This window comes from Urocampus carinirostris, chromosome 17 (assembly GCF_059441175.1).
Source record: "Urocampus carinirostris isolate Australia breed hairy pipefish chromosome 17, RoL_Ucar_1.0, whole genome shotgun sequence".
In the NCBI taxonomy this organism is placed as follows: Eukaryota; Metazoa; Chordata; class Actinopteri; order Syngnathiformes; family Syngnathidae; genus Urocampus; species Urocampus carinirostris.
The window spans coordinates 69,325-86,576 of NC_142365.1; the positions used below are offsets into that span (position 1 = coordinate 69,325).

Genomic DNA, 17,252 nt, shown 5'->3' on the forward strand with positions numbered 1-17,252 from the left:
GAGACAAACGGGAGCAAAAACGGGACGGGTGGGGGTCGGGATTAAAAAAAAAAAAAGGGTTGCCTTGTATACACAGAGATTTGCGGACGGACTGACAACAGGGGACGGACAGGACCGGGTTTTAGTAGGGACGGGGAACCGATCAGAACCTGCTGCGGGCACAGGGGATTCACATGGGTAATCGTGACAAATACACACGAGGTTATTCCTTGAGTTTGGCCTTTAAAGGACTCTGTGTTTTGAAAAGCCCAGGCTCTTCACTTTCTGTGTCCAAACAAGATGATTTCGACGGAAATCCAGAAGCGGAGGAAGAAAAAAGGAGCACGCGACCGAAGCCGAACCCCGGGCCGTCTAAATAATGTCTGTCGGGCGAAATGGGACTTTGTGACTTTAAGAGGTCACTCGGGGTGACGCGCTCCTCCATCGTCCAGGAGACAAAAGGCCGACTGGCGTTCATAAAGAAGCGGCGGGACGCTCAAAACTTCTCACATCCTCCTATCGGAGTCCAGAAGCCGAGCTGCGGGAACTCTGATATCCTTCCCGCTTTTCTGTCTCGACATGGGTGAGTGCCTGCCATTTTCGAGAAGGCCATTTTCATGTCTTATGGAAGCCGTTCCAGATAATATTTGCTAAGTCTCGTGGAGGGTCGGGGTCACCCGGGACGCCTTTTCCACTCGCTACGCATACGAAAAACACGTAGGTTTGTTTATTGCACCAAAGCTTCTTGACTACGTATATCAATGTCTAGATGGATGGATCAGGGGTCTCCAACGTGGTGCTTGTGGGTACCGGGGAGCCCCCTAAGCATAGCTGAGGCGCCCGCAGACCTATTCTGAAAATAACTCACTCGTTCCGGGTCATTGCGAATTTCTGGTTGTCGTTTTTATTGTTAAAACAAAGATAATTTGAACAGATGTGTTGTAATGCCTCTCAGTAATAGTCAGGTCATAGTAAATCATGTTTTTTTGATCAAGATCATTAAAAAAATCAAAGTTTCATTCCTGTACATGGCGAATATGTGCACGCTGTAAGCACGTTTTTAGATTGTTATTATTTCGCGCCTACGTTAATGCGAGTTCATAAGCAAACAATTGAATAACATTTCATTTGTTTCAGCTCAACGCTATTCTTCGCAGAGGATAAAGATGATGTGACTAGAGCAAAATGTGCATGTTTTATTTGAACGATTTAGCCAAATCCTTCACGCTAGTTTGCACTCGGACCTCCTGGTGTCTAACGAAGTCTTTGGCACGGAATGAAATGCGTTTTAAGGTAGACTTCCCGGCAGAATGGTCCAGAAACCCGCACCAAAAACTGCAGCCTGAGGCAGAAAAGGTCCCGTGTTGGCAGCCCACTTGCACAGGAGGCGAGTCAGCCTCACCCATCTGCCAAAGTGCCACCATATGGTCTACACTGGTGACTGGATCATGTGTGCGAGGGTGGGTCAAGACAGGAAGGCGCCGGGCCAAAACAATTCTCTCTTTCCCATAATGCTTTATGACAACGTTGTACAACGTTGTACAACGTGGCACTGTGAGCAGAAATTGTTTCGTGATGAGATCAAATCGAATGCCTTTTCTTATGTAATCTACAATCCTAATGGCCTAGTGGATTCGGCGTTGACACCATAGCGATTCAGGTTTGATTTCCGTTGCATCCGATGTTGAGCAGAGTTAAATACTTGGGCCTGTACCTGAAACTGGCCTGAACCTGGAAGTGGATCTTCAGGAGCGGGAGATCGTAGCGTGGTTAGACAGGAAAAACAGGTCGTTAGCCGGGACGGGAGATCAGAACGTGGTCGGGGTCAAAAAACAAAAAACCTGGCTTGAATTTTGGCCCGGTTCTGACATAAAATGTCAATCATTAGGTCGGGCTGGACAGTGGGGGGCTTCTCTCTCTCTCTCTCTCTCTCTCTCTCTCTCTCTCTCTCTCTCTCTCTCTGTTTTTTTCTTTGTAGAGGATCTGCACAGCATGCACTTATTTTTACTCGAGTAATTATTTGGATGACTACTTTTTACTTCTACTTGAGTGATATTTTTCTGAAGTAAATGTGATTTCATTTGAGTAACACGCTTCGGCACTGCACTTCAGCGCCACGCGTACCTCGGTGCTGCACTTCAGTGCTGCACTTCGGAGCAAACTTGATTTAAGGGACCGAGCCCGGAGTAAACCCGAAGCTGTGCCTCGGCACTGCATTTCAGCCCCGCGCCCGCTTCAGCCAAAGAAGGCCCTTCGGTACCAAAGGCCACTCTTCGAAACGCTTCGGGTTTTACTTCGGGCCCTGTCCCACATGTTAAGTTCATCGTTTGGGTTCGAGTTGGTTCGGGCTTTTATACCCGCGAGTCGGGTCGGGCTGGAATTTTTTTAGGCCCGATCTTACCTCTAATGCTGAGCCAATGCTGTCAGCGATATTACACTAGAGTAAAACCCAACAGTAGAATTCCAACTTTCCATTTTCGGAGGTGAAAAAAAATGAGGGGGATTGGGAAAAATAGAAGCATCGGTCTGTGGCCCAGTGTTTTGTCTGATGGTTTTTCTATTTATATGGCAACACGGGTGCTTCCCAACAAAAGCGATCGCTCTGAAAACGCTGGCCTACTAGTGATCCCAAGAGCCAAGAAGATATCCGACAGTGTTTTCCATTCGGGCCCCATGGTGCTGTGGAATGCTCTTCTCCTTGGTTTCGATTTATTTGCAACCTCAGTGGAAATGTTTCAATCTAAGCTTAAAACACACTTCTACTCTATTGCATATGAATAACCTAGATTTATATTTATGTATTATTTGCCCTCATGTAGGTTTTAGATGAGGTGATGGTGTCATAATAGTCTGTATGTTGCAATAATCTGTGGTCTGTGCAGCCCTTTGAGACTCTTTGTGATTAAGGGCCAAACAAACAAACATGACTTGACTGAGGTTTTGAGTTTTCCCTGCCCTCGTGTAGGTTTTAGATCAGGGGATGGTGTCATAATAGTCTGTTGTTTGCACTAGTCTGGGGTCTGTGCAGCCCTTTGAGACTGCCCCTTTTCAAGGTTTCTTCATTTTAGTCATGCTGAGGTTTTTTCAGTTTTTCCTTGCCCTCGTGTATGTTTTAGATCAGGGGATGATGTTATAATAGTCTGTGGTTTGCAATAATCTGTGGTCCGTGCAGACTCTTGAGACTCTTTGTGATTAAGGGCCAAACAAATAGACAGGACTTGACTTGATTGTGTAGAATCAGTCCTCGTCCAACCCGCCAGAGGGCACCGAGCGTAACAGCTCGAGCCAGGGACCGTGGCCTGACGTCCCCGGGGTGGATCTGGTGACCCCCGGTCACCCCCCCAACCCCTTCCTCAGCCGCTTCCACTCGAGCGATGGCGCTTCTGATGTCTTTGTTCGCTCGACGTGACCGTCCTTTGTCTCCCGGCGATGACAATGGTCACCTTATGACACGGCCACAATGAGAGGGTTTCTCTCCGAGCGCGTTGAAGTCAGCGTTCCGGACCCTGGCGGCGCCCGTGACCGGAGCAGCCTCGGCATCGGCGCGGCCAGCGTTATCTTGGGCTTGGACAGAGTGGAGTCCGGATCTCGGGATCTCTATTTCTGCGGAATCCAGTCTCCGAGGCGACATGTTTCCTGTCAAGCAGCCTTGGCTTTGCAAAGCCTTAGGTGCTTTCCTCCTCTGTTTTCGTTCCGACCCTTTTGCGTTTGCCGCCCGCTCCGGCTGCCGACGCTGAGGCGAATGGGCTTCGTTTTCTCTGGGTTTTTTTGTTTTTTTTTACACTTTTCTACGGCGGCCGATGCCTCGGCGGACCGGGGCTCCCGCGGGGCGAAAGGATCCGGCGTTCCGGCTTAGATGTGCTGTGTGCTTCTGTGCGCGGTATGTGCCGCCTGTGCGCTGATATATTATGCCCCCCCAGGTTGTTACGATTGCTGTATCCGCTGCTTGGGGGCCGTGCCCTACACGTCCCTGGCGGCCACCCTGCTGTGCTACGCCGGAGCGGCCCTCTTTTGCGGAGGCGGGCACCAAGCCTTGAGCCAGACCCGAGTCCTGGTGGAGACCCACTTCGCCCGCAGCGAGCAGGACTATGAGATTCTGGATTCTCTGTGAGTGTTTTTTTCCCCCAGTCCACTCACGACGCCTGGTTTTGTTCTCGGCGTCACTGTTTGGACCCGGTCCCGTCTGTCCCCCGTCGTCAGTCCGTCCGCGAACCTCGGCATATACTCGGCGAGCCTTTTTTCGACCCCGACCCCGACTCCCCGCTGTCCCGTTTTTGCGTTTTTTTACGTGATGGCATTTTATCGGTGGGCCCAATACAATGACTGTTTGATATCGGTGGGGACATGTCCCCTCAGTCCGTGCCAAAACATCAATCTAACTATTGCATTTTGATTGTTAGACATTGGTCGAAGGCAGGGTTGGGAGGGTTACTTTAAAAATGTATTCCGATGCAGTCACGAGTGACCTGTTGAAAAATGTAGTTAGTAACGTGATAATATTCTAGTAATGTAACTTGATTACTTTCAATGACTTTTGGATGACTCCGATACCAAATATGCTCATAAAAGACAAAAGAAACTCAATATAAATAAAATGCCTCCATTTTGTGTAAGACAAATCAACAGTGTAACCTTATAAAAGAAATAGAGGAAAGCAAAAAAAAAAAACCTTTCTCTTTCACATTGCAGCCAAAATACGCTCTGTTTTAGTTCACATTATGAATTAAGAGCACATTAAGAGCCCAATATTGTTTTAAAGACACAAAGTGTTCATTTTCTAAATTTTCAACAAAAATTCCAAGCGAGTGAAAGATATTGAACACCATCGTGTCAATTCAGGCAGGTACTTTGGAGTTGAAATTAAAAGTATAGGCTTATAGCACAATATACAAAATAGAAATCCTATTTTTACTAAATAGACCTGTAATTTGATGACGTCTTTTTTTCCGTAACTGTAGCCAAATACAATTCCATTTTTTTGGTATCCGAATGAGGTAACGCCGTTCCACGTATTCCGTTACTCCCCAAGCCTGCTCAAAAGCGGGTCCGTTTAACCCCCGGCCTAATGCTCCGATGCTGAGGAATGGATCCGGGCTCCCCTCTTCCCAGCCGGCTAAGGCGGGATCCGTGCGCTGCAAAAAAATCCCAAAAGAAAATATTGTTTCGATTCAAAATCCATTAGCACTTTTTAAGAATTAGATTTCTCGAGACAAGAATCTTTGAGTTTTCCTATTATTATGAAATGTATATAATATAAGAAAATACAAATCAATCAATTTAGATTACAAAAATGTAAACTATTATTTTAATTGTTCTTGTCAAGACCAGAACAAATGGTAGACCCAATCGCGTAACGTTTACTCACAAGTTTATTGAGATATAGAGGAAAGTAAGCGGCCGCGATCCGCTGCTCGCCGGACGAGAGAAGCGAGCCGCTCGCGGGGTTTCGGAGCGTGTTCGGAATGCCGAAGTGGATCTTCCGGAGCGGGAGATCGTAGCGCGGTGAGAAGGGAAAAACCGGTCGTTAGCCGGGACGGGAGATCAGAACGTGGTCGGAGACGAACGGGGAAATCGGGAACAGACCGGTGGAAAACGGGTGACAAAACAGGACCGACGTGAGTCAGAGTCAAAATGCTCGCCTTGTGTAAACAGAGGTTCGCTGACGGAATGACAAAGGGTGAGTGAAAGCACTGAGCTTGAATAGGAAGGGGAACGCATCGGGTAACCAGCAGCAGCTGGCGCCAAACAAGCGGCCACAGGTGAGTGCAATGAGTAATCATGACAGTTCTTACCTGAGATGATGAAATAGGAGTATCGGTTAACTAAAAATCATGACAACGCCTGCAGGAAACCAAATACGCAGGGATTGGCTGTTACCTGGCAACAGTATTGTCATTTTCAGTCAACGCCCTGTGGCAAACTGGGTAGGCTACATATAATATTTACAGGCTATATTCAAGTAGTTTTTATTTTACTACAAAACATTAATTTATATATACATATATATATATATATATATATATATCATAGCATAAACGTTGATTAACTTCCTTTTTTATTTATCTGCTGATTGCTTTCAATTTAGTGTCATGAACCGGAACAGGATCAGGACCCAAATGCGTGACGTTTCTCACACAAGCCTTTTATTTTACGGGAAAATGGGAGTCATGCAGTAGTCTGGCGTGGAACGATAGGAAGCCAGAGGCCGACGAGATCGATACCAAATTGCCCGAGCAGATACCGGACAGGACAGGACAGACGGGATTGAAAGTCAAAACAGGATATCGAAATTAAATAGGACAAACTAGACGGGAACGAAACCGGAAACCGATATTAAACAGGACAAAATGAACGGGAACATTACCAAACAGGAAATACCAACAGGAAATAGGACCGAGTCAAAAACCCACGTCTTGCGGGGCAGAGGTTAGTTGACGGACTGACAAAGGAAGAGTGAGAGCACTGAGCTAAAATAGACGGAAAGCCAATCTTTTAATGAGCCGCAGCTGGCGCCACAGGGGCGGGCCAATTGGGCTCCATGGCAACCGTGAACTTTTATGCTCATTTTGTCCCTTTGTGCCATGTATTTTCCCAAAATAAATCTTAAAAATAAATGAAAAATATTTATTTAGGTGGGTCAAATACTATTAGGTCATGAACTTTGTATTTATTTTAAACAACAAAGGGAGTCGACATTTTTGTCTGCCGTCTTGCTGCTAAGCGTACCCACACAGACCAAAAACTTTGTCATTGTCCGGTTTGGTCACATTGAGTCTCAGAATAATAATAATAATAATAATAATAATTTCCTTTGTATTGTCATTCTTTGTAACAATGTACACAGAACGAAATGTCGATACACCTGAACCGTTGTAGCGAGTCGATGCAGCCGCAGCCAACAGAGGGCGCCGCCATTATACCAATTAGGTATGTCTCGGCCGAGGCGCGAACCAGCGACCTCCCAGTCTCAAAGCGGGCACACTACCATCTAGGCTACTGAGCTGGTAGCTGGTATTCTTCCTTGTGCTTTGCGGCACTCGTTTTTGAGGTGGACTACACAATACAGTGGCGTCTCGTGAGTCCTCAATATAGGGACACTTTAAGGAATATTGTACTAAGAAAAGTACAAAAAAAATAATATTTGAAAAACAAGTACATCATATGTGAAATAATACATACTAGGGAAAGAAGGATTTTTTTTTTAACACTTAGATGGATTTAAAATAAGAACACCCAAAGTCACATTCCTGAAAATCCATGGCTTTTGACATTTCCGTCAAGATGATTTTCACCTTAGATTCCCGTTTTCATCATGGGTCTCGATTCCCTTTTTGAGCTTTTTCATTTTTTTCCCGTGCAGCGTGGAGTACTTGCAGTACGTCATCTACGGCCTGGCCTCCTTTTTCTTCCTCTACGGCGTCTTGCTGCTGGCCGAAGGTTTCTACACCACCAGCGCCCTCAAGCAGACCTTCGGGGAATTTAGGAGCACGCACTACGGGCGATCCATCAGTCTGACGGTGAGCAGGAGGTCGCAAAAAGGAGGAAGCGGGAAGGGGGGGTCTTCTTCTTCGTAACGTCATTACCGGGACGGAATCGGGACCCAGATGCGTAACGTTAACCGAGAGTTTATTGAGATATAGAGGAAAGGCAGCGCCCGCGATCCGGCGAAATAGGCCGCTCGCAGAATCCGAACGTGCGGAGCGGGAGATCGTGGTGTCCGAGACGGAAAAAACAGGTCGATCGCCGGGACAGGAGAGCGGAACGTGGTCGGGATCAAGAACGAGTCGTAAATCGGGACGAGAGATCGAAAACGCGGTCGGGGTCAAAAAAACAGGTCGTAGCCGGAGACAAACGGGGAAATCGGGAACGGTCGGGTGGAAAATGGGTGAAAAAAAGCGGGACCGACGGGAGTCTGAGTCAAAACGCTTGCCTTGTAGAAACAGGTTTGCTGACGGACTGACAACAGGCGAGTGAAAGGACAGACAATAAGAAGGACGGGGAACCAATCAGGAAGTCAGCAGCCGGCGCCAAACGAGCGAGCGCAGGTGAAGTTAATCAGTCATCATGACGCCTACATTTTTGATTGAGTCACTCTGGGTGATATTACATATGTCAATGTTCAGAGCCGTTTTTGAGAACAAGTCACTGCATTTAGATGGACCAACAACTCACATTTCGGTCTTTTCAGAGTTAAGGAGCAATAAGTTGAATGATATCCTTTCTTTGATCTCAGTGAGGCAGGCCTCCAAATTTCCACAGATTCCTCCATCGGAAGATAGAGTCGAGTGTCATCTGCGTAGCAATGGAAACTGATATTATACTTGCGAATAATATCACCTCACGGAAGCATATAGATGCTGAAAAGAAGGGGGCCGAGTACCGAACCCTGCGGAACATCACAGGTAACACTAAAGGGCTCAGATGTCATTTCGCCATATTTAACACTGTGTCCTATCTGAGAGGTAGGATCGGAACCATAACAGGACGGTTCCTGAGAGACCGATCCATATTTCCAGCCTAATAAGATATTATGGTCCACAAAGACAGCACTAAGGTCCAGCAGCAGCAAGAGTGATGAAGCTCCGGAGTCCATTGCCAGTAGAAGATCATTAGTGACCTAAATCAGGGCCGTCTCAGTAGAGCGGTTAGCCCTGAATCCCGATTGCATGGATTCAAAAAGATTGTTCTCGGATATGAAATCGTTCAGCCGCTGTGCCGCTACTTTTTCGAGTACTTTAGAAAGAAACGCTAGGTTTGACACAGGTCTATACAGGACAAGATACACAAGAAAATATTGTACACGACTAAATACCAGAAAGAAATCAGGCAAAAAGACATGAGAAAGTCAATGACAAAATGCATATCATTTGGTATCCCCATTCATCGACGTATCCATTCCTACGTGGCGTCTATTTGCGGGTCTTTCTTTCCCCTTAAATATATTTCTAGCCACGGCAGGATCCGTCCTCCGTAGGCCAGCGCAAAACAAGAAAGGGAGTAAAAATCAATCCGGCGGAGCGCGGCATCCGTCAGGCGGCAGCTCCCTGCGTTGCGCTGATCCCGGCCTGGCGCTTTCTTCTCCTTTGTCTAGTTTATCATCTTGACGTTTCTCTTGGCCTCCATCTGGATGGCGGTCTTGGCCTTCAGCGCCGTCCCCCTTTACTTCTTGTTCAACATGGAGCAGACCTGCCACCGCGTCAACCTCCTGGCCGAAAGCTCGCCCAGCATCAATCAGCACGGCTGGATTTGCATGGACGCCAGGCAGTACGGTAAGGGTTAGGGGCTCGGGCGCCATTCCCCACGAGACGCGGATTCCGCGCTACCTTTTCTCGCCGCGGCTTACTCTTAAAGGTATTCCCAAATTGTAAAACGCGCAAAATAACACCTGCTTTTGACACGATTTCAACCAATAATCCTGATGGACTCATTCCATTCAAGACGTGAGTTTCGCTTCTTTAACCCGTCTCGCCTTTTAAGTCGACCCACAAAATGTCTTAAAATTACCGTGACACCATCCCCTGATCTTAAACCGACATGCGGGCAAGGGAAAACTCAAAACCTTAAAACAAGAAACCTTAAGAAGGGGCCTCACAAGTGGTCATCTCCCTCCAAGGATGACCAGGGTGCAATCGATTTAGCATTGGGCCACGATACTGTCAAAAACCGGAACAGGATCAGGACCCAAAAGCCTTTTATTTTACGGGAAATGGGGAGTCATGCAGGTTAGGCAGCGGCCTGGCGTTGAAAGACAGCGAGCGAGAGACGACCGAGAGTGACACCGATCGCCCGGGCAGATATCGGACCGATGGGGTCGATACCGGACGGGACGGACAGGATTGATATCAAAACAAGTTATCGAAATGAAACAGGACGAACTAGATGGGAATGAAACCGGAAACCGATATTAAACAACGGGACGGACAGGATCGAAATCAAAACAGGTTATCGAAATTAAACAGGACAAAGTAGACGGGAACGAAACCGGAAACCGATATTAAACAGGACAAAATAAACGGGAACCATACCAGACAGGAAATACCGACAGGAAACAGGACCGATTCAGAACCCGTGTCTTGCGGGGCAGAGGTTCGCTGACGAACTGACCGAGGAAAAGTGAGAGCACTGAGCTTAAATAGACGGAAAGCCGATCTGTCAACGAGCCGCAGCTGGCGTCGCACGGGAACTATACACAGGACGGGCGCGCTCTTTCTTCTTTGCCCAGCGCCGTCCGCACTGAAGGTCGATACAGTATCTCTGTTTGCAATATTTTGTGACATTTTTACAAAAGAACTTTGCTTGCACCTTGTTTTGAAACATTTATTAAGGAGAAAAATAAGCCTCAACGCTCTTAGGTAACTGCGGGAGGGAGTCCAATTTTAAGTGGTATATTTACATGATATGGGATGGAACACAAATTCTGGCAAAATTATGATTATTTCATAGATTTTATGAAACCCTCAAACGTAATACAGTGAAATAATATGTGCCGAACAATTAGCTTTTGTCTGGAGAGCGGGTTCGGCGGTTTGGTTGAATTTTGTCTTGTGGATCTCTCTAAAAAAATGTCAAAATAAAATCCAAATATTTTGACTTTTATGCCGCTCTGGCTCAAAAAGGTTCCCGACCCCTGCTCTAGAGGTAACGAGCCGGAGACTAAATTCCTTCGTGTCATTGTCGGGAGGAACCCGAAATGTTCTGTGCCTCGTTGAAAGATGTGTTTGGGAATACCTTTAACGAGCGGTCATTTCCCGCATGAGACGTAAAGGTTCCCGGGGCGGTTTGCAATAAGAGTTCCGCGGCTTACGTGGCGTCTCCCTTCAAGGGCTTCTTCCCTGGAACGCGGTGCCGGGCAAGAGTTGCGGAATGACCTTGGCGTCCATTTGCAAAACCAGCCAAGTGAGTAGATCCTTTCCATATTCCATTTTACGCATCATCGCTTCTATTGCACTTCCTGGAAAAACTGTGGAAAACGGAAGGTCGGTACTCGAGGGCCAACTTAAGGATTGCAGAAGTGCCGTCAAGTATCGCCATTGTCACGAAGGAGAGGCTAACCTTCTTGTTTTTCTTTCAGTTTCACCTCACCTACGACTTGTACATTGCTACATTTGCCGGGGCCGGAATCACGCTTTTAGCATTGGTGAGCGCTAGCTTCCATCCATCGCCAAGCGTTGTTCTTCGGTGGAAATTGTCAAATGTGGCCGCAAAAGAAAAATGAGCGTCAAAAATGGACTCGCGGTTTTAAATATGTCCACCGGATGTCACCAAAGACACGCGTTACTTGCGAAGCATCCGAAGTAGCCGTATATGCTGACTATCATTGATCAACCAGAGAACATTGAGGGAACCCGTCTGGATGTTATTTTACTTAAAATGATAGTCAAGGACGCGCAATACAAAAAATATAAGCAAAAAAAAAACTGTTTTTGTCATGAACATGAACAGGATTAGGACCCAAACGCGTAACGTTTCTCACACAAGCCTTTTATTTTACGGGGAAGGGGAATCATGCACGTTAGGCAGCAGTCTGGTGGGAAATCATTGGAAACCAGAGGTCGACGTGATCAATACCATATATATATATATATATATATATATATATATATATATATATATATATATATATATATATATATATATATAGATATATAGATATAGATATATCACAAAAAAAAAATAATACAAGTAATATTGTCAAAACTAAAACAGGAGGAGATGCGTAACGTTTTCACACAAGCTTCATTTTACGGGAATGGGGCAGTCATGCGCGTGAACACAAACGCCAGTGATTCGGGGATCGCCGGGCGGAAGAAGTAAGAAAGAAGTCCGGCCTGGAAAAAAAGGAATCCAGAGGTCGACGAGATCGATACCCGAAACTGGAGATTGGAATCAGATATCAAGCAGGATGAGATAAACGGGATCGATACCAGACAGGGTTCACAAACAGTATACCGGACAGAGTCAAAACACACGTCTTGCGGCTGCAGAGGTTCGTTGATGGACCGACAAGGGGTGAGCGAGAGCACCGAGCTTAAATAGAAGGGAAGCCGATCAGGCAACGAGCCGCAGCTGGCACTTAACGGGCGGAGCCGAGTGAGGGCAATGGGCACCCGTGACAAATATAGTAATAATATAACAATAAAATATAATAATATAACTAAGAATACCTTAGGTTAGTCAAACTCGCGTTTTTTTTATATCTATTTTTGTATGGTTTTCGAGAGTGTGGTATTTTGATAAAAACATAAATATTCTCCTGTTTATTGTTGAAAACGGGATCCCAATTTGTTCTTGATACAGGGTCCCTGACAAGAACGTTTGGAAAAGACAGTATTCTGTAAAATAGCAGGCAGGGCGTGTTGAGAATATTTCAGGGGTTCTAATATCATTTGGATTGTATTCCTCAAAAGAAATAATAGAAATCGTTTGACGGCACGGCCCAATTTTTCGACTCGGCTCCGATGTTGATCTCCCGAGACACCCGATGAAAATATTCTCTCGGCGCCGTCTGTCGGTGGTACTCGCCGGCTCTTCTCTCATTTGTTCTCTCTTGGCAGATCCTGTTTTTGGTCTCGACCACCTACAACTACGCAGTCCTTCGCTTCTTGGGAAGGAAAGGAGTACGCTAGGGTCTCCGGTCAGCGCCTCCCTCTCCTGTGTGAAAGAGAGGAAGCTTCCCGTCCCCTCAGACCATTCTCTCACAGCTTGCTCATTTCTCTTACGGGTGACGCTTTGTGCCGGAATAATAAACAGCCTTGGCGGAGAGTAACTCGGGTGTATGAAAAGGAGTCGGCGCGGGCTTCTATTTGATGGTGTGTTTTCAACGGAAATGAGGAGTTCATCCTATTGGCTGTCCTCTGGCTTAATTGCTTTCTTTCAACAGCGCCGTGTGGGTGTGAAAACCAGCTCATGTACCGTATTCCATCACGGAAGCCGAGGCTTCCGATAACTTTTCCTACGCGTAACCTAAAACTGACCTCGGTCCCGTGAGGGGATTCTTTAGACCGGGGACGTCAAACTCTGTTTGGCTTTGGGGCCGGAGCGAGACCTTCTGTTCTCAGGCGGCCCGGATCAGTAAAACCGTTTCAAGTCTCAATCTTTAGCTTTGTTTTACAGGATTATCAGTGTCTGAAACTCGTGACAAAAAATGACCGGACACCCATTTTTCCCAACTTGAAACACAATAAGACGACTCATCGCAAAAAAAAAAAAAAAAAAAAAACATTGTTGCAAAGTATTAAAGATTGATCATCAGAATTACACTTTAAAATGAAGTTTTATTATAAATCTACTCATAACATTCATTGCATGTTTTCCATCTTCTATCAGTATGTACCTGTATTGTCTCTTCTTCATTCATGCAATGTTTGCGTTGCGTCGTCCGCTACAAGCCACGTGAACACCTCTTTCCACCGTGCTCTTAATGTACGTTTACGTTTTGTAGCGTCATAAATTTCATTAGCTTCTTTTGAATCGTTCTTCTGGGGCTGAGGTTTTGGCTTGATTCCTAACCACATATCCATTTTTCTTGTGTTCTCTGAGCGTCTACTTTGGAAAAGGAGATGCAAACGCACGACCTTATAACGCTCGGGAAAGTCCGGAAGCACGAAGTTATCCACTGTGGGCTTCCGTTCGGCTGCCGAGTGTACAAATTGCCCAACGAACCGAATTTCCGAAATTTCCAAACCGAACGAAGATTTCGAAATCGGAATAAAACAAATGTTTGATTTGAAAAAAAATCTTTCGTTTATTTTTCTTGAAAATGTTGTCGGCCACCCGGGCGGAGTCGTTTTGTAAGTTGTCCGCCCGGGTTAAAGATGTACGGCCCGGGCGTCCGGGCAGACCTTATTTCAGACACTGGTATTATGCTGCACTATACTTTAGTAGCCTATCCTACGTATTCTCTTTTCCAAGGATTAGATATTTATTTCCAATCAATGGGAAAAATGATTTTTATGGTTGGCATTAAATGCGTCAACTAGTCTATTTCAACAATTGAATGAAGCCAGTTTCACACCTGAACCAACTCACCACGCTATACAAACTTACTGCCCTCTAGCTGCCAAAGAGAGCATTTGGTTTGCATTTACAGTAATCCCTTGCTGTATCGCGGTTTCGCTACTCTGAGAAATTTCCATTGTGCAATATGTTCTGCATTCTGATTTGCTAAACAGAGGAAGAGGCTTTCTATCGCCAACAAAATTCTCAAACAGCTAAACTTTCTCTCACATGCGAGTCTTTGGCGCTCCATAGTGGCTCCCTGTCACTTTTAAAAAAATGTGTGATAAGGGAAAAATACATGTTTTTTATAGTACCGAACCATAATGTCCACATGATGGCGGCAAAGTATCATGTAAAGTATAGTAGAACGTGTCCTTAATCCTTACAGTTTTGAAATAAAACGGCAAGATTATCGTCAAATTTGTAAATTGACGGCACAGATATTATTTGTAGAAAAGAAGTTCATAAGGTATACTACTTTTATTTGTTAAACAAACACTTGAGCTGGTAAATTTGGTATTTTCTTGAGTAACGAAAAAACAAATAAACGAATAAAGGTTTTTAATCTGCGGGAACGGAACATCCCCGTAACGGGATTACTTTATTATAGAAAAATGGTAACTTTTGATAGAAATGACCTAGGGACCGGCTTATAGTCAGAAAATGATGGCGGGCCCTATTCAAACATCCAACGGGCTAGATCTGGCCCACGCGCCATACGTTTGACATGCCTGCTTTAGACACTAATTTCAGTGACTTTATTTGCTACTACACGTTGTGTTTTCACTAAAATTGAGGTTGAATCCATTTGTGTTATGTTTGGACCTTACTCAATAAACTGGATTGTCACAATGCTTTTTGTTTGCACGTCCGTGAAGGAAAGCCAGAAAATCCATTATTAGGTGCGTGGATCTTTTCCTTATGTAATGGCGACAGAGCGCATAGACTCTGGAGACTAACTTGATATTAAAAAGTCAGCATTGTCACCAAACAAATATGCTATTGATATGTTTTCCTTCTGCCACTTGCACGGTCACCCAGGGAAGGGTGTCAAGTTTAAAACTGGAGATTGTATTAGGATGAAGGACAGAAGACTCTGAGTCGGAGATTTAGGTTTTCGATAGCCCTTCCGTCAGAGGCCTGTGCTTCCAAATTCGGCTCAGGAAGGAATCACTCTTCACCTATGTCTAGAGACTCCTTTATTGGAAAGAACAGGTATAGAACAACACATCCCATTGGCTTAAGCGAGGTCACACGGATACAAGAAAACTCTGTATTGGTTGAGACAGAAATGACATGTTTTAATGAAATGATTATGCTGGTCGCTTGATGGCGTGTGAGCATAATAAATGAGCAGTAAGGATAGTGAAACTTTGTAACATAAAGGGTACAATGTGTCTCTGTAGGAAGAAAGGAATGTAGGAAGGGAGGCAAGCTCTTGAGCAGGCTTACCGGCACTAAAGCGAAGGCCATCTTGATTAATAGTTAGCGGGCCCTAAGAGGATACAAATGTAAGCTCATCCCCGGACTTCCCGGCACCAAAGCGAAGGCCATCTTGATTAATAGTTAGCAGGCCCTAAGAGGGTACAATTGTCGCAGAAATACAAACAGCACCTGGATATAATCTTTGGCTTCATTAAGGTACTTTTGATGATAAAATCATACGAAGGCACATTTTGTCAGGACAGAACGGAAACAGGACCCACTCGCGTAACGTTTACCACAAGTTTTATTGAAAGAGAGAGGAAGGGGTGCGCCCACGATCCGATGTTCGCCCTTGTACTCGGCTTGTGATCCGCAGCGAGCGATGGCAATGTCAGGGGCGATAAAATGGTCGGTAGCCGGGACTGGGAGCGCAAGACGCGGTCGGGGTCGGAAACGAGTCATAGAATAGAATAGAATAGAATAGAATATACCTTTATTGTCATTGTTACAAAATGGGTTAACATATTGTGACAACGAAATTGGGCATGACACTCCAGTTTTACACATTCACAGTGAGGTATGAGCCAAGAAGATAAAGGAACAAAGGAAGATAAGGTTATAAAACAAGGGGGATAAGGCTATAGTTATAATTTACATGGTATTTACACAAGAAATGTCGGCATGTGGGATGTTACATACAGTGTTGTCGTGATACCGTTGGTATCGTAAGGGTTGTGCAATATTGCATTTGGTGCAAAGTCATCATAGTGCTAAAAATAGTCAGCATATGCATTGGTGCAAACATAGACATCATAGTGCAGAAAAAGGAAATGGTCAGACATTGTGCAAGGTGAGCAGTCAACGTAGTGCAGTCGACATGTGCAAGAACATAGACATGAGTACCATTATATTCGTATGAGGTAGTGTTGGCACAAGTTTTCAGTTTTTTTGTGCGGTGTCTGTTTTGAGCAGTGAACAAACATAGTGCAGACAGCATGTACGTGAGTACCATTTTACATTCGTGTGGGGTAGTTTTTTGCAACAGTTTTCAGTTTTTTTGTGCGGTGTCTGTTTAGCGTGGTAATGGTTGTGGGGAAGAAACTGTCTCTGAGTCTGTTTGTTTTTGCTTCGTGTGACCTGTAGCGCTTGCCGGAAGGCAACAGGTCGAAGAGGTGGTGGCCGGGGTGAGAAAAGTCCTCGGTGATGTTTTCTGCTCTGCTGAGGTAGCGAGAGCAGGTAATGTCCTCCAGACTGGGCAGAGAGCAGCCGACGATTCGCTGGGCTGTTTTGATGATCCTCTGGAGCTTTTTCCTGTCTGCTGCTGTGCACCCAGCATACCACACCGTGATGCAGTATGTTAGGATGCTCTCCACTGTGGCTTTGTAGAAGGACACCTGCAGCTGCTGTTTTAGGTTATTTTTCCTGAGCAATCTCAGGAAGTGCAGTCGCTGCTGGGCGGGAGAGCGGACGTGGTCGAGATCAAAACGGGTCGTGGCGGGAGACTAACGGGAGCAAAAAACGACACAGGCGCGAGTCAAGGTCGAAAAAGGGCTTGCTGTTTTATTTTTCGGGTAAAAATAATGCCACACCTGCATTGTTTCATTAATTGCCCATGTTATGCACAAATAAAAGTTATTGCTTTGTCAATTTTTGTACAATCATTTGAGTTAACAGTAGTTGTGTGGGCATCTAATTGTTCTCCCCCGCCAAAGATTTTCTACTGGTTTCCAAATGCAAGATGGAAGAGTTGAGCCGTTTCCTTGATGTTCTCAGAAGCAAAAAAAAAAACAAGAATCAGCCACCGGGTTTGTCTTTGTCCTCCATTCTAAATGACCTGAGATGGAGCAACT

The 17,252-nt window shown here is 45.4% G+C and overlaps 1 protein-coding gene across 2 annotated transcripts; it reads left to right on the top strand.

The window, feature by feature from the left end:
- The first annotated feature begins 408 nt into the window (after window positions 1–408).
- plp1b (proteolipid protein 1b) lies at window positions 409–14,831 on the top strand. Of its 2 annotated transcripts, none has more exons than XM_088320473.1 (7): window positions 409–562; window positions 3,900–4,086; window positions 7,340–7,496; window positions 9,071–9,248; window positions 10,802–10,875; window positions 11,051–11,116; window positions 12,534–14,831. In XM_088320473.1, exons 1-7 carry the CDS (start codon window positions 559–561, stop codon window positions 12,603–12,605), a joined length of 738 nt encoding a protein of 245 aa, XP_088176599.1. In that variant the 5' UTR covers window positions 409–558; the 3' UTR covers window positions 12,606–14,831. The 2 variants fall into 2 exon arrangements, with proteins under 2 accessions (XP_088176599.1, XP_088176598.1); XM_088320472.1 differs by lacking the exon at window positions 409–562 and adding an exon at window positions 3,388–3,648.
- Window positions 14,832–17,252: the final 2,421 nt, after the last annotated feature.